The sequence below is a fragment of the Periplaneta americana genome, chromosome 9 (assembly GCF_040183065.1).
Source record: "Periplaneta americana isolate PAMFEO1 chromosome 9, P.americana_PAMFEO1_priV1, whole genome shotgun sequence".
NCBI classification, from domain to species: domain Eukaryota; kingdom Metazoa; phylum Arthropoda; class Insecta; order Blattodea; family Blattidae; genus Periplaneta; species Periplaneta americana.
The window spans coordinates 94,745,768-94,766,047 of NC_091125.1; the positions used below are offsets into that span (position 1 = coordinate 94,745,768).

A 20,280-nucleotide genomic window follows, 5' to 3' on the forward strand; every position below is an offset into this window, starting at 1 on the left:
AAATATAACATCTTTTTAAAGCAATCCTATGCAGAATTGAACATTCCTTTATAATTTAAGATACATTTTGTAGTTAAAATATTTTCATAAATGTAAAAACTTATTCTTTTATATGATTGCTTCAAGTGGTTCAAATGTCCTCAGGGTTGAGGAGACTTTAACATATGGCAGAGGATACTTGACCATGATGAAGTTAGATCAATAAATAAAGAATTTTATAATATTTTTATATTCTGAAGATGAGTCGTGAGTTGTTATTGAATCGTCCAAATCAGAACAAATTCCTACTACTATTTTAATCTTTCGTTTTTTTTGGAGCTGCTTTGAAAAGTTTTTTTCCCCTTTATTGGTTTTAAGCAGCCATGCTGCAGCTTCCTGCTCAATCTGTATTTTTTTCTGGCATATCTGTTAATACTGTACTTTTGGCTCTTTTTCTTCCTCTGGTTGACTCATTCCTTTTGCCAGCTTTAGAAAAGGGCCGAACCTGATCTGGAGTAACTTGTGCAGCTCTACTGCTTGAAGAAGCAGATTCCTGCACCAAGCATTTCAATGGAATGTTTGAAACTGAGAAGGACTCTGCAGGTGTTTCGGAAGTGGCTGAAAGAGTTGCAATTGTACCATGTAACTTAGTGATGTTGCAGAATTACTGGAAACTGTAGGAAAATGTGTGAAAACTGAATCACCACTTACAGCTGATGTTTCAGAACGATTGGTTATGTAAGATGTCAGACAGTCCTCATCTGAGAAGATTTCGGAGTTAAATGGGAATAACCCAGTAACTCTAAACCCACTCAAAATATTGTTCATGCTGATAGCTGATGCAAACTTTGCCCAATAATTCACAAATATTATATATGGTCATGGGTTTTCCAGGCTTTGTTACAAACCAATTATCAGTTGCTCAGTTTAAATGTTTCTTGACGGCTCCACATACAGAAAGATCAAGTCGCTGTAACCGGTGGCTGCAGTAAGGAGGAAAAGTGAGCATAACAATTCATTATCGCTTGCAAAATTTATTGCTGCAATGGAGACATGACTCTCATGGTTGTCCAACAACAGAAGTACTTTATTGTCCTTTGAACATCTGGTGTGTCTAACAAAGTGATTTAAATACTGAACAAAAATTTCAGCATTCATTCAACCACTGGGGTTGCAAGCCCCTCCTGTGCCTACTGGTGACCCTGCAAGCATGAAATCCTTGAAATTGCATCTAGGAAAGATAAAAAATGGAGGAATAGTGTTTCCAACAGTATTTACTGCATCACAAACTGAAACCAGTGTTCACTAAGAAAGGGCCTGTTCATTTGTTCTTGACCTTTTCAGTGGTCTAGTGGTTATCACATCAGTCATCGGTCTAATGTTCGAGGGTTCAAACCCAACTAGAGGGCAATAAAATCCTTAGACCTTGGCCCTCTACCACAATGTTTCACAACCAGTGTGCCTTCACAAGATGAAAGATGTGACGCGAACTTTTACCTATTATTGTAAGGAATTAATAAAATTAATTAAGATTAAATTAAAATTGTTTTCATAAACATATTTTTGCACATAGCCCATTCGGTATTCTTGTGAAACCTACCTGCATGTGAAGGAAAGGAAAAAGTGGACTGAGAAGCTTTCCTCCTCGCTACGTTTCAACTTGCAAGCTAGCTAGCTCACTTACCCCACCATAGGTTTTTACTATGAGTTACGGCGCATGAATGTGCTCTGAAGTAGTCGGAAAATTTTGATTGTTAGATACTTAGAATAGCGCTATTGTTTAAAATGCCTGCATCACTCAAGACACGTAGATACAAGAAAATAGAAAACTAACACACGGTCAAGCTGACACACACTTATCATTCTTCCTCTGTATTTATATTTGCATAAAAAGCAGGTTATTTCTCGTTCATGTGAAAGAATATTTCTGCTACATCTTGTCATTCAGTAAAGCAAGTGGTAGTGATAAAAGAGAGACAAAAGGTTGTGTTTTATGTACACCTTGCACAATTCATATTTAGTTTTTACGAGTTTTTTTTTTTTTAATATTCCAGCGTTTTTCAACTTTAAAAAATAATTTCCATTCTTTTTCAACATTTCACTCACATTGATCCCCCATCTAACGTGAAAAACAAAAAAAGTTGCTGCTTACCAAAGTTACTATTTTTTTTCTCTCAGTTTCTAAAAAAAAATTTTGATTTCGAATTTTTTTCTATGCTTTCCTCAGACATTCACCTATCAAACATAAAAATTGCAGCGTGATTATCTTAAGAGCTACAACGTGATAAATATTTAATGCAGTGAGAAACTGATTTCTTCCTCCTTCTGGCTCCAGTATCGCCATATCTCTCTCTCTCTCTCTCTCACACGAGACATCATTCTTTCACACAAGCAATCTATATTACAACACCACAGCGATCTCTAATTGGTTCTCCTCATATGCAGCGGATTTGTCATGGAGAATAGGCATGATTCGAAATTTAAAATTTAAAATTGCCTCGACATGCACTATATTAGAAAAAAACCAAAACAAAATAAAATTGATGGAATATCTAACATTTATAAATGAGAAGATAATTTCAAAATATCAAAACAACATCAAATGGATGGAATATCTAAAATGTATAAATGAGAAGATAATTTCAAGAGGACAGTTTTAAAATATCATGCTAAAGGAGCAGAAAACTGGGACATCAACAAGAAAATGAAAAAAACAAGAATGTGACAGGCAACTATGCCCAGTCCACTGCAAGATAAGAAGATATCAAGATTTTTAATTCATGTTTTTATTATATTCTGAGTTTGCATAACATAGATTTATATACTGTACATTTATAATTGTGGCATTTAGAAGATTAGAAATTCAAAATTATAATAATTAGAATGAATCAACGAGGAACATTCATTATTACAGTTTTTACATTAGTTTTACATTTAACTTATGCACACTTGCAGTGTTTGATGTTATACAGCGTTTCTACAACTACGCAACAACTCTTCTAGCTTGCTCTGCAGTGCTAGAATATCACAAAGAGTTTTGGTGTTACCATCCCTGATAAAACAAGCGTTATTATGGCAGTTAGTGGCTTGCTTCACTTAGATACAAGAACCTCGTAGTTCTTAAAACTGAGTTCTGCCCCATTATATGGAATGTAGCACACGCCATGGCTTGGATGTACCTGTGAAAGAAGTAAAAGACAAAGTGTTTTTCACCAAGAACTTTCTTTTTATCCATACACTAGCAAGCCCAATACACTGCAGGCTATTATTAGCTATATAACCACCTTTATATTTTATTTTCTATTCTGCTTTATCTTCCATACGTCTCTGCGATTTTATGAGATGATGTTCTCTAAAGATATCAGCAGTTTCAATCCAGATATGGTCACCAAAGACATCTGCTCACAAAGCAGAGGGGAGTTGTCTTCGGCAGTCTTGTAGTTGACCATGCTGGCCACTGAATCAAGGTTCGTGGGTTCAAATCTGGATGAGGGACATGAAATTTAAAGTACAATAAAATAATCCTATAGATGCTTTCTCTGGGAGGGAAGTAGAATCCTGTGATGCAAATTTAGAATACATTAAAGAATCCTGTTCCTGACAGAAGACTGCAGGCAAAATCTGTCAGAATTTTTAGGGTAATATCATTCTCAGCATGGATGACTTCCTTCACATGGGAAGTTAAGCCAGAAGCTCTGTGCCGTAGATTTATGACATTTAAACAATACTGTAACTGAGTGAGAGTTCTTAAGGCAAAATTTATGCGTATTTCTGTACAACCAAAATCCAATGACAAGCATGGTACCGGTAATTAATTGACCATCAAGGACGACTGCATGAATGTGTTTAAAAAAAAAACAAATACATTTTGTAGTCCCATCAAGATACCAATTTAAGAGATCTATGTCACAAGTAATGATGAATATATTTTAGCTAACACAATGCTGCAACACTTCCTTTCATACAAAGGCCCCTCACCATCATTTCTAAAAGTACTGAACCTTGAGCACTAAAAGTGCTTCCACATGACTTCGATGTTCCTCATTCAATTCAGAGATCATGGCCTGATTTAATAAAAGCCTTTCATTAATAACTAGAAAACACATAAATATGGAAACGTGGACACCGACAGGCTTTTTTCTCCTAAAGAAGCATTTATATGTAATAACTATGGAATGAGTGCTAATTCGAGTCCTCATGAAGGGAGAAATTCTTTCATAAAATTTCGACTAGTGTGTATGACCGGTGCCCACCAAGCATCACGATGAATTCTGAGAGCTACAATGAGTAGCAAAATCAGGTTTTCTAAGTCAGTTGTAAGGGTATGAGGAAATGTGCTGATCACACATTATCACATTCCATGAAAATGCAACATTTGCATGAAAAAGAAAAATCTCACGAATCTCTGTTTGTTATATGTCATTTTTTTCGTTATGATCCGAATTTTTTGAATCTGACAACACTGATTGTGTAACAACACGTATGTGGGAGAAAAAGCATAAAGAAGTCTGGTTTAAGAGCACGAAATTATCTATTACAAATCACATATTTGAAAGCACATTTAAGGCAAATAAATCATTACTTCTGTATGTTAAATTCAATTAATTATGAAGTGCTGACCTTTTTTAATAATTATAATGCATAGAAACCATAATACAATGATTATTTCGTGCTTGATTACAATTATTACAAAGAAAGGTTGAGAGTTCGTGTGTCATGCTCAAATGGACATTTGTTTATATTTCTTCAAAACCATTTCATTTTTTAATGTTTCATAAATGGGAAAGTGAGACACATCACATAACAATCAACTTCTTATATGGACAACATTTTGATTTATGTACAAATTTTACAAGAAAAACACGTGACACACGTAACACAATGACTGTGACACACGAACAAAAATGTTATGTTTGTGTGTCACTAAAGTTTATCCTCAAATCCAGTTACAATTTTTGTTGTTATTGGAAGTCTTTACGCCTAAACATCATTAGCAGTGGGATTTCAAATACTAATTGTTAATTTAGATAATTTGTGTGTGTGTGTGTGTGTGTGTGTGTGTGTGTGGTGTGTGTTTTTTTTTTTTTTTTTTGTATTTATTAAAAACGGCATGTTCCATCACACTGAGTAATACTACATGCACTGAGCTCTCTTATAATATTACAGTTATTTACAATCATCTATAACAATTCAAAGTTTACAATCTAATTTGAAGATCAGTTGATTTTGTTTTTGCCATTCACTTATTTCTCTCGAAATATATGCTGCATTTATATTGATTTTCTGCAATTTAAAATTTACAATCTGGTGTGTGTGTGTGTGTGCGTGCGCGCATGAGCCTGTGTATTTTTTTTCAATATACATATACTGTAGGTCAAACATTCTTGAAAATATGTGTTTCATAAGTGTTGTAAGGGGAAAAGGAAATGGCCACTCTACCCCATTATCTCCTGGCCTAGTTTTCTCACAAGTGGTGCCTTATTGGTACCTATCACTTGTGAGGTTCACACCTGTCTTCGAACAGTTGGCTGAACAACAATTGTTATAAAAATATAGTATGTAGGCCTAAAATTCATATAAAATATTTAATTTATACCCAAAGTTCGTATAAAATATATTTTTTTAATTCCTTAAATTAAAAACTTAAAAAAATTGGTTATGTTAATTTATTTCATATAAAAAAAACAAGCTTATACTACATATTTATGGTAAGTAGGTAGCCACCATAATAGGGCTATGTATAAATAAATTGATGTATATATTTGCACATTAGGTAAATGATACTAAATTTCTGATTTTAATTTAAAATTGTTTTATTTAATAACATTAATTAACCTATCCTACGTATCATTTAGCAATTCTAAAAGAGAGCCCTTTTTAATCTATATTAGTTGTTCTATTGATATCATAATATTTATACATTTTGAACATTTTGTGATAGTATTTTCAAGAATTTAAGTTAGATACATTTAGTCTGAGGTAGTACAAAAAATGAAGTAATATCAGCCCATTGGATCATTGACCCAACTTCTCCAGTCACCATAAATGCTGCAGTAGATCTAGTCTACTACAAAACAACGGGCAAAATGATGAACTATGCTCTCAATGTTACACAGTTATATCTAATGTTTCGACACATACATCTCAGGCAAAAATTTTGAACAAAGAAACACTTGATGATTTTTTAAGTAACAGAATGATAAAGTAAGTAACTGCTTGGAAGGGATGATGCAGTCGCACATTTCAAGAATAGATACTTTATATGATGGCAACCATGTCGAACAATAACTATCAGGATGTCATCCATTATGATTCACGGAACTTCTTTAAATCTTATCATGGCAAATGAGCACATGATGGCAAAGGAGCAATACTCAAGAGATACATATGTCTGGCAACGTATCTTAAATAGAAAAAGTGTTGTGAAACACCAGAATGATTTTTAAAGTCATTAATGTGCAATATATTTTTGTAGACAAAAACTACATTAACCTGACTGTAGACAGAAAGTTCTTTCAAAAGATTGTACCAATTAGTGGAATATAACATGCTCATTGCATTCGCGAATTGGGGCATCTCGTGGTAGGTTCTTTAGAAACACTGGAGATCATTCACCACAGGTTTTATCACTCATTCAGACAAATCAGTCCACAGTAAGAAATGTAGCAGGTTGCAGTATCACGAAAGGTCAATTGAAGATAGGAAGAGATTGGTGCGCTGTAACCTATGATGAAATTAAATATGCTACTGGCGCAGCTCAGTCGGCTAAGGCACTTACCTGCTGACCAAGAGATGCGCTCAGGTGCAGGTTCGATTCCCGCTTGGGTTGATTATGTACCTGGTTGGGTTTTTTCAGAGGTTTTCCCAACCATAAGGCGAATGTCAGGCAATCTACGATGAATCCTTGGCCTCATCTCCCCAAATACCATTTCGCTGTCACCAATCTCTTGACACTAAATAATCTAGTACCATAATCCCTCAACCCAATATGAGCAATGCTGGATAACTTTCCGTGCTGGACCCTGGACTCATTTCACCAGCATTATCACGTTCATCTCATTCAGATGCTAAATAACCTAAGATGTTGATAAGGCATCGTAAAATAGCCTAATAAAAAAAAGATACAGATCTGTTAAATGACCAAGTAAAAAAAAAGACTTCAAATATACAGGGAAGGTACAAAGCTTGTGGTGACGAAGAATTTAAAGTGTCTGTGATGTTCAAGGAAGTACTATAAATGACAGAAAAAGTGGACATATTGGTATGTTCGTCACATGACATTATACAGGAGATATCTCCACGTATGGTAGCAAAACAACCGTGGATATTTCAAATCTGAAAGTGTATTTTAGTGTAATCAAGTGTTGTTTTGTATAATAAGATCTGTAGGCATAGTGTATTTTTTATTAGTTGGTTATTTAACGACGCTGTGTCAACTTCTAGGTTATTTAGCGTCGATGAGATTGGTGATAGCAAGATAGTATTTGGCGAGATGAGGCCGAGGATTCGTCACAGATTACCTGGCATTCACCTTACGGTTGGGGAAAACTTCGAAAAAACACCCAACCAGGTAATCAGCCCAAGCGGGGATCGAATCCATGTCTGAGTGCAACTTCAGAGTGGCAGGCGAGCGTCTTAACCGACTGAGCCACACCGATGGTCGGCATAGTGTCTTTCAGAAGAAGTGATGTAGGCCTATTACAGTGTATTTAAAACAAAATTGGTAATCAACATGACAGAAATGTTCGTGTCTCACAACATATTTGCAATATTTTATTTGTTAATGGCACCAGGTTTTTTTTTTTTTTTTTTTTTTTTTTTTTTTGTGATTTAGCAGTTACATGTACTACACAAGTGTCTTAATTATTTGGAAAACAACAATGTCATTTGGCACAATAATATGAACATTTTCCATTTTGGTAATAAATTAAGTGGCGAGAAAATGTTCGTGAGTCACACCATACAATATTTCATATTTTTTACATTAGTAATTATTTATTTTCATTAAGAATTCGTGTTTATATTTAGGAATGCTTATGTTAAAACACAATAATGTCTTTCTCACGAACTACTAAGTATTTAATTAAATATCCTACGAAGACCATAGATAGTTACTTCGAAAATGTTACGTGTGTCACTATGGAATGACTCTGCACTGGTTCCTAAGGCATGTGGCTAAGGCTAGCATTCGGCTGGTTGGCCTTTACCCTTCATGGACCAAAGATAATTATTAACAAACAATACATTAAAGGCAATAAAACAGAGCAATAAAAGTCAGGGAATGACAACTATGGCAATGTCAGTATGTGTAGAATAGCTCTGACATTTCTCCATGGTTTCTGTCTAATAAGGGTTACCAGACGTCCAGATTTCATCGGACATGTCCTGCTTTTTAAGTGTGTGTCCTACGTCCGGCCAGGCATTGTAAAAAATCAGAAATTGTCCTGCTTTTCTTTCTCGCCAATTCTGAATGGAACAAAGAGAGAAAGAGTCTTCATCTGGGGTCCATTAGAGAAATTATGTTTGTACACTTTAATTCAAGAAAACTATGGCATATGGATTTTCAAAAGTATTTACTGGATAAAAAACATTCCTTGCTCAAACGAGTTGGGTCATCAGAGAAGTATTAACAATCAAATAATTACACAAAGTAAAAGTTTATTTACAATCTGTATAATTTATTATTATTATTATTATTATTATTATTATTATTTATTTATACTGGCAGAGTTAAGACCATAGGGCTTTCTCTTACACTTAATTTAGTTACTTCATTCAATTCACGATAATAGTTTTGTATCAATTTTATTGTACAAATACTAACAAATTACCTATTATATTATAACGTACTGAAAAAAAGCATCATGTCAAGTATCAAGTTAATGTATTAACTTATGTCCTGCTTTTCAGATAAGATGCCCTGCTTTTAAATTTTTTTATCTGGTAACCCTAATCTAATGTTATGTTTAAGAAGCACTTAAAACATTGTACACTGTAATAACATTACACTTTCAACTACTTAAAAGAAAAACCAAAAGCCTCCAGGCACATTGACAACTGCACACCAAAGACTTGCTTTGTGAATAATCACCTGTTTCACCGAAACTGTCAAGAGTCATTCTTCGAAAGACTTAAAGATGGTGTTCCATTAAGAACTAGGAAGGCACAATGCAGACAATACCGGTACAAACTAGTTTAAAAAAAAAAAAAAAAAAAAACTAGTAAATGTAATATCAACTTACTTTCCCAGGTGTCATGATGCCATCATGCTCAACACGAGCAGCATACAAGCATTCGCCTGTCTCAGTACTACCAACTTTGATGGCCGAGATGGGGACAGAACCATTGCTTGCAATCTCCCAGGCTAAATTGCCATGACACAACACCTGTAAGAAGCCCCAAGTCTCAAATGTATTACCACTACAAGACCATTAATTGGGTATGTAATAAAACATCTCAATTTAATAGGTAAGAAGAAAGAAATGATGCACAAAATCACTACAGGCTTCACCTATTTTTCGACTTATGAACAAAGCCTCTCAACATATTCTCCCATTGTGACACCAATTTGAGTATACCTTGTTCAGAGAGCTTCGTTTCCTGGATATATAGCTACCTGTGCACAATCAATTTCACTTCTCCAGCCAAACTGAGGCGTTGACCTCCTAGGAATTTTTTCACGAGGTCTGGACTGTAGGGGACACGCACGCACACACACACGCACGCACGCACACACACACACACAAAATCAGAACAAATATTTTTTTTGTTAAATAACCATGGATCGGAAACCATAATTATTGAGTGAGTACAGACCATAGACAAATAAATAGAACCGTAGACAAATAAATAGAGGTACTGACCATGTGCAGGTGAAATACAAGAGTGAAGGAGGCGACGAAAACATATAATTCTGTTCCTTTCCCTCGCCTCAGAGGAGGCTATGTAGGTAAGCACCGCAGTCTTAGGCTTATAGTGCTATCTCCTTATTTGGGGTGATTTTGAAGTCATTAAGACTGCTGTTTAAGCATATGATTCACTGTTTGATACCATCTTATCGATTCGGCCATGGCATCCAGTTCTATTGGAGTCTGCAGGAACAGCAATGCCCCTCTATATTCCCTCCTCAGATATGGCATCTGTTCGCAATTTATATGCTTGCGTTCTACTGCATTCTTTGATCAGAAGCCCATGCCACCGTAGACTCCACGACTCACCAAGGAGCCAGCTATCCGAGGGAGCTATACTCCTTGCATGGCACCTATAGGCGACTCCTGGAACCGCGCCTGCCATGATCCTCTGGTCAACCTTAACTATTGAAATGATACATGAAGTGATGCTAATAAAGGAGAAATGAGTCCAAGCTCCAATGCCGAAAGTTACCTAGCAATTCAAGTGGTTGAGGAAAAACCTCGGAAAAAGCCCCAACCAAGTAACTTATTCCAACCAGGATTTGAACCCGGGCTCATTTATTTCATGGTCAGGCAAGCTAACTATTACTCCACAGTGGTAGACTATGATTCTATTTACAAATCATGACACTACATGCTGATTTGATGTACAGTACGTATTACATTGTGATATCATAGTCTTAAGACATTACATACTCAGTAAGTAAACAGTGTGTAGCACTAGTAAGTCAGTCATGGTTGAGTATCAACATGAAGAGCTGCACATGGAGAGAACTTAAGGACATGCACTTTGTGTACAGTGTGGCTGAAGGCAATGCGCGAAGAGTGCAGAGAATGTTTTCCTGGACGAAGTTTTCCTCATTATCGCACATTTTCTGCAATTCATGATCAATTGGGAGAAACCGACACATTGAAGGTAACCAACTCAAATTACAGAACTAGTTCATGAAGTAACACATTCATGGTAACAAACTCACATTGCAGAACTAGTCCATGAAGTAACACATTGATGATGGTAACCAACTCACATTGAAGAACTAGTCCATGAAGTAATAACAAACACTTTCGACAGTCGGCGGGTAGACTGGGGAGGATCTGTAAATTGGCCTGCAAGGTACCAGGACCTCTCTCCATCAGACTTCTTTCTATGGGACTACATGGAAACCATGATGTATTCTTCTCGTGTTAATTCTGTGCTGGAACTTGTTGTTTAGTAAACTGTCCGAAGACAGGTTTGAACCTCACAAGTGATACCAAGAAGGAATGCACGAATTCTTGCAGAATCCACAATCATACAGGACACATCTCACATTTTCCATTCCAAGCTAGCATTGTAGCTCTTTCAGGAAAACGAACACTACACAGAAAAAAATACATGTTGTTCTTAGAATGTAGGGCCTACTTACACACTGTGGAGGTAGCAAAACTTTAGAACAGAAGATGGTTAGAAAAAGGATTTTTTTTTTTAAGTTCGGCAGCCCCTCACAGCACTTTTTACGTTACAAAGAATCAACAACGCAAGTGAGACCAATTTCATATCTCAAAACCGAACAATAGACCTATACCGACTTCTTATGGGTACGTTTGGATATTTACATTTAAATCGTAGGCTTTTCTAATATTAGGCCTACTGATTTTCCGGAGCTACTGAAGAATACAATACGGAAATATATGTTTTTAGTAGACTCCGAGAATCAGTGACAGATTAGGTTTGGTTTGTTGAGGCTTTTGGTATGCCTTGAATATATAATATTACGTCATCGTTACCATCTTTGCTTTCTCAGTCTGGTATAATGCGGCAGTATCGTATTCTTCAGTAATTCCGATTTTCCTTCATAAGTCCCGGTATGTATAGGTCGATAAATGCTGAAGACTAGAAGGAAAGATGTGCCAGAAAATTTGTTGTCTTACTTTAGAAAATATTCTCACAAATAAAAGACAGCAGACTGGCTGTACCTCGTACTGCAACTTGACGTGCTCGCTGCAGTTCCAGCAGACATAAGCGCAACCTTTGTTCGGCACCACTTTCGCAGGCAGCAAATCCCCAGCATGGTAGGCGCGGCCCAAGTAAATGGGGCCACCGTCTCTATCGCGCCCACAGCGAAGGGCACCCATGGGCACGTTCCCATCACTGCTTTTCTCCCAAGTCACTTCTGTTATCAGGGCTGCGGATTAATCGACACATACGAACACTTCATTCACAGTCAAATAGCCTTCTTGTATTATTATGTGATATAGGCCTACTGCATTAAAGAATGGAACATGAAATATTTAGACATTAAATATAGTTATTCTAATATTAAAATTGCTACAAATATGACCTCACCTCATCCTACATGTATTAAAAAAAACTAGCGACTCTAATTTATATCAATGTCGATAAATTATTCCCATAAGATCTCCTCAAACAAGTCCAAATTGCGCACATCCTTTGAAAACATTAAATATGCATTATTTCAACGCAAGACTGCTTGCAACAGTAATATTTCGTAACATAATTTAATTAAAACCCTGACCATTCGTCGATAAAAAGACAAAATTCAAAAACTTTTATTACATCAATTGGAAACTAGCTAAAAAATTTGTTTCATTTCCATACAGAGGATCCACGTGCATAACAGCTGACAGAGACAACAGGACTTGAGGTTATGATACACATCGAAAACGTCATTTACCTTCAATCTGTATTATGCTTATCTTGGTGCACTAAAATAATATTTGTTTATGAAATGACGTAACTTAATGTTTACAAACTTATACTTACAAGGCATTACGTTATTAAGTTGTATTCTATTGTGTTCCTTAAACGGAAAAATATGCTATGTATACATATGTTATGATTTCACACACTCAATGCAAACTAATTAAAACGGAAAAATTTCCTTTTTATTATGAAAAAAGCGCAATGACTAACCGGATCTAAATGCGACACTTAACGTGAATGCAACCGATTACAACACGGAAATCCCTGCGCGTTGAAGGAAACGATACGAACAATTGGGTGGATCGATTGTAAACAGGATTCCCTTTTCAATTACGAGATGGAGCTATTGTCCTTAATCATCCTATTTCGGTATGGTGATTCTTTGGATTAAAATCGCTTTAAGTTCAAATAAGCTACGGTTTATAAACTGTGTTCCTCAAACCTTCAGAGAACATTAAAATTTGTTCCTCCGGATCTTGAATTTTGATATTGGTATCGAGAACAAACAAAAATGTATATTATAATCCATTTTACCATTAACTTACCTGTTATATTGCCGTACAATGTGACACCTGTTTAGAGCAGAGCTGACATAAGCAGGACAAGCAGCAAAGTTTTTATTACCTTCATGTACGCACTATCCATTACTAATTTGAGAAATGCAATGCCACACTGACATAAACTGCACTGCAACACTAGTCTGTTTCTGGAATTTTATATGAGAGCGACGTCAACATATTTCAGTAATCACTCAATATTATTGTCAACAACGCAACTTCGGAAGTTTCTGGGTTAACACGAACCAATCACAAATAAGGCGTCAGACGTAAATATGAGCTATTAATGAGCGTTTTATCTTGACTGATGTTACGAAGGAATTCAGATTATTTGTCATGGATATTTAAATACGGTAACAAGATATGGATATTTTAAAACTACGCATTTCAGAATAAATAATACATACTATAAATACGGTACCGCAGTAAAGAGTTCAAAGCGTAGTGCATTATTATTCCGAGTGAGGAGCGAATCAAGAATGGTATGGGCCCCCAGCGAAGGTAATAATTGGGCACTTTGAGTGAAAAATAAAATAACAGCAATAATAATAGCTATAATAATAGTAACAATAATAATAGTAAAAATAATAATTGACCTCTTTGATTTTGAAAACATGGATGAACTTACAGTTACATATTTATTAACACTTTCCTTTGTCGTACGCCGGTCTCTGTTAACGTCCCTCTGGCGTATCGTCGAATTGTGGAGAGGAGAAACGGGAGTGATGGGACAAGAGGGCCGAAGCTTAAAGAGGGATGATGTGTTATGTTGAAGAAAAGGAAGACTGTTTTAACAATATTTGTTTATTGAAAATAACAAGAAAAATATTATATTATAACTTTTTATACTGAACAACAATGTAATTTTATTATCTCAACAATAACTCTTCACTTTCTACAATTTAATTTCACTCCCGTCCACAATGGGATTTGCTCTCCGCAGCAACACAGCGTTTGTTATTGCACTCCACAAACGATAATAACAATTTACTTGGACTATTACGAACAACAATGAATTGTTAATCTTAACTAAGATTCACAAAGCACTATTTACAACACAGAACTATCAGTTCTCAGTTCACAGCTCGTTTGTCTTGGCTAGTTCTTCTAGCTCAGTCACTCGCGTTCACAGAATCTCGAACCCCAGACCTTCAGAGACGATCCGCTGCACTTCGAACTCAGGTTCCCCAACTGCGGTCCACTGCACTCGAACTCCGGGCTTCAGGCTCCACAGTTACGGACACAACTCAAGTCGCGCTCTGGCCTCGAAGCTGGCTTCACTGCTACACAAGACCCTAGATCATATATGTATGTTACATATATGATCTAGGACAAGACTAACTCGCTTACTGTCCAAATCTGCCTGTAACAACACTGGCTTACTGACGGGCTGAATCGCGTTCACTTGAGCTTTGTCTTTTATAAGCAAACCATAGTTTCTGGAGAGTTCGCGACCTCGAGATTTCCGCGCGTGTCCATTCTCCAATCATCCGGATATCTCTCCGCTTTCTCCCCACTCCACTCTACTCCCTAAGCCACAGCACATGCCACAGGAAGCAGATGCGCGCGCAACCTCCGCGCCGGCCGACCTTGCACTTCCTTCTGCTGGTCGTGAGTTCGAATCTCACGTCGCTGTCACAATATGTTCTCCCTGGTTCTGTGGTAGGGGAAACAGGAGAGTCGCGGTAGAAATTGGTAATTTATAAATTCATCCTGAGACGTCGATGCGTGAAGAGTTACGACAATGAGATACAATTTGTATGTAAGAGAGACAGGGGTAAGCCTGGTTAGGCTTGCCCGGAGGAGACGATATGGGGCATAGGAGAACAAGAGAGAGATGAAACTGAGGTCGAGGTTAGTTTTCGCAATCGTGGGATCGAACTTAGCGACTTTTCGACAGCGAGAACAAGCTCCAAGCGTCGACGGATCAAACGATCCTTGCTTCGCGAATTTTCGACGCCAGGAGCGGGAAAACGGGTAAACTCTACTGTCGAGGGATCACCGAGCCCAACTTCGGACTTTTCGATAGCAGAGGGGTTCGAAGGAGGAACCGGGGTGCCCTTGCAAGGCAGTTCGGAGCTGTGAAAAACTGAATATGTGAGCTCCAAGTCTGTTGACCACTCGTCTCACTCCGGGTTTCGCTGCTCCACTGAAGGAGCTCTAGAAAATGTTGAAGGAGAAAAAGCTGAAAATGGACGTAACCTAATAGCTTTATATAACAAGGGGAGCGGGTGGCGTAAGGCAAGCCGACTGCAGGATGGAAGAAGAAATGCGGAAGGTGTTAAAAAATTATGGTTTACTTAACGACGGTCGCAACTGCTTAGGTTATATCAGTGTCGTTGGTGTGCCAGAATTTTTGACCCACAGGAGTTCTTTTACATGCCAGTAAATCTACTGACATCAGCCTGTCACATTTAAGCACACTTAAATGCCACCGACCTGGGCCGGAATCGAACCCGCAACCTCGAGCACAGAAGGCCAGCGCTATACCGATTACGCTACCCAGGCCGACTCTGCCGGAAGGTGTAAGTCTGCACATTGAAAGGTACTTTGTCCTTTTGCAGTGCGAGTAGAGTCGAGTAAACTCGTTCGTGAAACAGGTTTGATGTTCAAAGGCTAAGCCAAGACCACCGGAAGGGATGCCGGAGTTGTAAGACTGTATTGTCGGACCATTGGATCTGCGCCCCTTCAGCGCTGTCGTCGTTCTTGAAAAAGTTAACGCCTGTACTCACTCCATTCCACCCGCTTTCCTCCCACCAAGTTAAACAGCAAGCCACGAACCTTACGGAATAGGGATGTTGCCAAACTTCCGTCTAACGGTATAATAAATAACTGGTCCTCCATGCTACAATATCATTTCTTTCAATCAAAATACATCTTGTATTTCTACATTTTTTAAACCCAAATCCCATGTCTCGAATCACTTTCCGCAGCGTTTCTCTCCAAGCTTGAAAAATATTGTCTCTCGCAGTCTTCAGTAATTTCTTCAATGTCGGAACTTCATTCTACACAGTATAAAATTCTTGTATCTTTCTTCTCAAAATACATCGGTTCATATCATCTACAAGAATTAAAGGTTCCCTTGGTCTGTTCTTCCCTGGTGATTCTAGCGTTTCATCGCTGCACAGCCTCCCTCTCTCCTGATTTTCTTTGTTAGGCGCTCTGACCTGCCTATATAAGTTACATAAAATGTTGTATTATTAACATTACTGTAGTTAAGTAAGTAATTTTAATACGTAATCAATTGAAATAAAATAAGCCCCACCTATGATCGCAGCTGCTCTTATCATTGCCCGATTTATAGGAAACAGATGAGGCGTCTAGAATCAAAACCCTCCAAGTCCATAAAACAAAATTTGTGGGAAAATGGAAAAAACTGTTTCCATATAAATAAACATTCTTGGGATATAAACAATGCTTTTATCAAGTATTTTATTATCATTAGATACGTTCAAACAAATTACAGGATTGCCCCTTCATTGAAACTAACAAATTCGTGAGGTTAAATTAGCACCTAACTGATTTTGAAACTGAAAAGTGTATTTGGAGGCTTTTGAAAGTAAGAGAATTAGTTCTAAGCATAAAAATGAGTCAAAAAGGAAAACATTTTAACTTAAACCTTACAAATTATGTAGGCAATGAAACCCAGACATGAAGTATGATTATGCACATGCTTTAAACATAACAGCAGTATAAATTTGAATATATGTTACACTTTTTAAGTTCATACAAATTTTACACAATATTGTCACATTCCTCTTCCTCCAGATTAACAGTTTCTTCTTCGTCTTCTTATTCTTCACGTTCAATTCTATTGTTTTTCTTGTTACTACCTTTGCAACAACGGTGTCAGTTCTATAGTTAAACTCATCTTGCACTGTTATCTGTTCTTTCAATGCAGATCGTCTTAAAATAAATCTTTTACAGGCACTGAACTTAAAATAGGAGGAGATCTTAAAATTATGTCTGCCTCTTTCTTCCAGTCTTGAAGAGGTAAGCCTACATCTTCATTTTCAAGATTAAAGACTGTTCCATGTTTGCCAATAATATCTTTATATTCTTGGGGATCTACAATCACTTCCTTATTTCTTTTTCAATTACTTCAAATATGTGATCGGGAGGGAGAAATGAATGCCCAACCACAGGAAATGTAATTTACACTTTTTTAATAGTTAGAGGTGCTTCAGTGAGTAGACATTTAGAGCACATTCCAATCATTGTTGTAGTTTTATTTTGTGCAGTAATAAAATTGTCTTATTGCTGATTATCTGATGAAGAGTAGTAAACGGAATGGAACTTCTTTATGTCCTACAAACTTAAACTGTTGGATTTCCATTTACTGCCAACAGCATGATTACAAGCTGGTATAGAGGGCACAAGAGGAGTACCGACAAAATTATGTAATTAATTATTAATTGGTAAGAACATTTTTGTAACTCACTGCTCACTCTATCCACCATTTTACTGAATATTATTAGAGTAGAAATTGAACTTAATAAGGTTTAACAAGAGCTTAACCACACAAATAATAAATCAACATCGCACAGCTGAGGAATGCTGGGTAAAGCAGCCCCACAACCTGATTGGCAGAAAGGGACTTGGAGGTTTTTGAAACTAACAATGGCCGAAATTCAGTTGGATCTAGCAGATATTGAAACTAACCCTAACTTTTGTCCAGCATTTTCAGAGGAATCCAGCAGATATTGCAGAAAAATAATGCAGCATCGGATTGGCCATGCGAAGGTACACAGAAAAATAACTTTATCTCATTTTTTTTCTTCGATGGACTTAGCGGGTTTTGATTCTAGACGCCTCAGATATTGACCTGTTTGTTTCTCTTCATCGCAAAATGCTATTACGTACTTGCTTAATAATATTTCTTTCGCCACTCCGTGCTACAGTGTTCATGTTGAGTTGACAACACTAGATTGCAAGTGCAAATAAACTGTCCCGCAAGAAGGCTCAAAATTGTGAGTAGTGGGAGAGAGAAAGAGAGCGAGCTAGAAAAGACAGAGATAGGAATGCAGGGAGAGAAATGAATTACCGAGGCTGAGAAGGAATTAGGGTTCAGTTCGCATATCTTATGGGGGCACAGATCCGATGGTCCGACAATACATTGAAAGGTGCAGTGGCCTTTCGCAGTACGAGTAGAGTCGAGTAACATCGCTCATGTAACTGAGTAATGTATGAAAACTGAGCCAGGGCACCTATGTTGGAAATTTGATTGGAAAAATACCAGAATCTTTATGGGGAAGGGGATATAAGTTCGTTGTCCATTTCTTTTAGGGCTCATCCCGACATTTGTCTTAGCGTCTTAGGAAAACCACGGAAAAACGTTAGGCAGGATGAGTTGTCTCAATTTAGAAGACTAGCCAATTGGCTCTTAGGTGAGTAGTCTCGATTGAATTGAATTGAATTGAATTGAATTGAATTGAATTGAATTAAATTAAATTAAATTAAATTGAAAGAGGGAAGTGGGAAGAGAAATTTAAAAGGTACGCAAAAAGCGTTCTTGCAAAGGGTTCGGGGCTGAAAGAAACTGAATATGTGAGCTCCAAGCCTGTTGGCCACTTGCTTCATTCCAGGTTATGTTGCTCCACTGAAGGAGCTCTAGAAAATTCTGAGCCGAAAATGGACATAACCTCTTAGGTAACACATACGCGAGGGAAGGGAAATGTGATCAAAGTGATTACGGGACAGGACGAGAAAGGAATGGTTGGTGTAGGTCTGCACAGTGAAAGGAACTGTGTCATTTCGCAGTGCAGGTGGAGTCGAGAAGACTCGTTTGTTTGCTGTTCGGATGGCAGGAGTAAGCTTGTACATTGAAAGGAGCTTTGCCATTTCGCAGTGCAAGTGGAGTCGAGAAGACTCGGTCGTCTGTTGTTCGATGACAAGGCAGGTGAAGGCCGTCAGAAGAGACGCCGCGAATCCGTCGAGATCTGTACCATGGATGGCTGTACTTACACGCCTGCGCCCCCCCAACGTGACTAGTGATGTCACGCCGGGCAGAAAGCTTACGTAGAAGCGCTTCCTTGCGAGTTTAAGCAAAAACAAATGCCTGAGGGTTGTATCGATTATTTAGTAAGTCTATGGGTTGTATTGCAAAGTGCTGCCATTCGGCGGCGAAGTGTAACCGGCCATTGCAAGACCAAATGGCAAGGGCTGCATATTCGTCCTCTCAAGTAAAATGGAGCGTGACGGCTGGCCGCTCCATTCTTCAACCAAATTAAGTTTACAAAATGCGAGGTAGCTCCGCAAGGAGCAAATTTCACAATACTTCGAAATTTCTGGAAAAAAAAAAAAAAAAAAAAAAAAAGCTCTCAAAACTGTCTACATAAGCTTTAATTCGAAGTGTAAGCCAGAAACCAGAGAATACATTATCGGAAAGAAGTCTTTATTCTAAGCTTTCTCCTCCTTTTAAGCTCCTCATTACTACTTGCACAAACTGCAGATGTGAGTATAAAAATTGGTTTTATTTGACGCTTATGTGTGTCGTGATATTTACTCGCAAATTATTTTGCCTTTGCTTTAGAGTCTTGACCATGTGTGGCGTAGACCATTTGATGGTGAAATTACATTGTTGTAAAAATGTTTAGATGAAAGTTTATTAAAATGCATACAGTACTTTCAAAGGTCACACATATTTTCTGCTGTAGCTAAATGGAAATGTTTTTCGAAAAACGCTCGGACACGTCAAACAGTATATTCTAAAAGACACTCTTCCACAAAAACAAACCATTCTTGATAGCCTATCATTGTTGTGCGAGTTGTGCTAACGTTTATGTATATACAGTTATCGAAAAATTTTGCTGTTAGGACACTTCACTCTTTTGTTGTGCAAGATACTACATACAGAGAAAACAAATAGAAAACACCAAAGCAAATAGTACATTAAAATATCTGTTAGGGGCGCTTTATGATGGGACACAAATATAGGCACAGCAAACTAAATCCAGGAAACGGACATCAATACTGTCTTAGTTGCTGTGAAATACACCCCAGCAAGTTATTAATTCATAAACAAACACTGTATTACCGAGCACAATGAGAAAGAAGGGAAAAGAGTTTACAATTATGGCAGCAAAATTATAAACAACAAACATTTTATAGTGAAATAGGCAAAGTTCTG

At 37.3% G+C, this 20,280-nt stretch overlaps 2 protein-coding genes across 4 annotated transcripts in view; one reads left to right on the forward strand and one right to left on the reverse strand.

The window, feature by feature from the left end:
• Window positions 1-2,749: 2,749 nt before the first annotated feature.
• LOC138706276 (natterin-4-like) lies at window positions 2,750-13,294 on the reverse strand. Of its 3 annotated transcripts, XR_011333945.1 has the most exons (5): window positions 12,655-12,894; window positions 11,847-12,055; window positions 9,222-9,365; window positions 3,264-3,462; window positions 2,750-3,158 (listed from the first exon to the last, which is right to left on the reverse strand). XR_011333945.1 is itself a non-coding variant. In XM_069835372.1 (4 exons), the coding sequence occupies exons 2-4, from the start codon at window positions 12,003-12,005 to the stop codon at window positions 3,072-3,074; spliced, it is 390 nt and encodes a 129-aa protein (XP_069691473.1). In that variant the 5' UTR covers window positions 12,006-12,055; window positions 13,140-13,294; the 3' UTR covers window positions 2,750-3,071. The 3 variants fall into 3 exon arrangements, 2 of the variants coding, with proteins under 2 accessions (XP_069691473.1, XP_069691472.1); XM_069835372.1 differs by lacking the exons at window positions 3,264-3,462; window positions 12,655-12,894 and adding an exon at window positions 13,140-13,294; XM_069835371.1 differs by lacking the exon at window positions 3,264-3,462 and having other exon boundaries at window positions 12,655-12,890.
• A 295-nt stretch (window positions 13,295-13,589) lies between these two features.
• LOC138706277 (U-scoloptoxin(16)-Er13a-like) overlaps window positions 13,590-20,280 on the forward strand; it is a 41,610-nt gene continuing 34,919 nt past the window's right edge. The window contains exon 1 of the mRNA XM_069835375.1: window positions 13,590-13,652. Within this exon, the coding sequence (XP_069691476.1) occupies window positions 13,631-13,652 (22 nt within the window). The 5' untranslated portion in view covers window positions 13,590-13,630. The remainder of the gene's footprint in view (window positions 13,653-20,280) is intronic.

What these genes read in the sequence shown, in the direction of transcription:
- LOC138706276 (XM_069835371.1), bottom strand. An exon ending in ACGTCAAGTTGCAGTACGAG is followed by an intron (nt 9,366 to 11,846) that starts GTACAGCCAGTC and finishes GGCTTCTTACAG; the next exon opens with GTGTTGTGTCATGGCAATTT. An exon ending in GCATCATGACACCTGGGAAA is followed by an intron (nt 3,159 to 9,221) that starts GTAAGTTGATAT and finishes CTTCTTTCACAG; the next exon opens with GTACATCCAAGCCATGGCGT.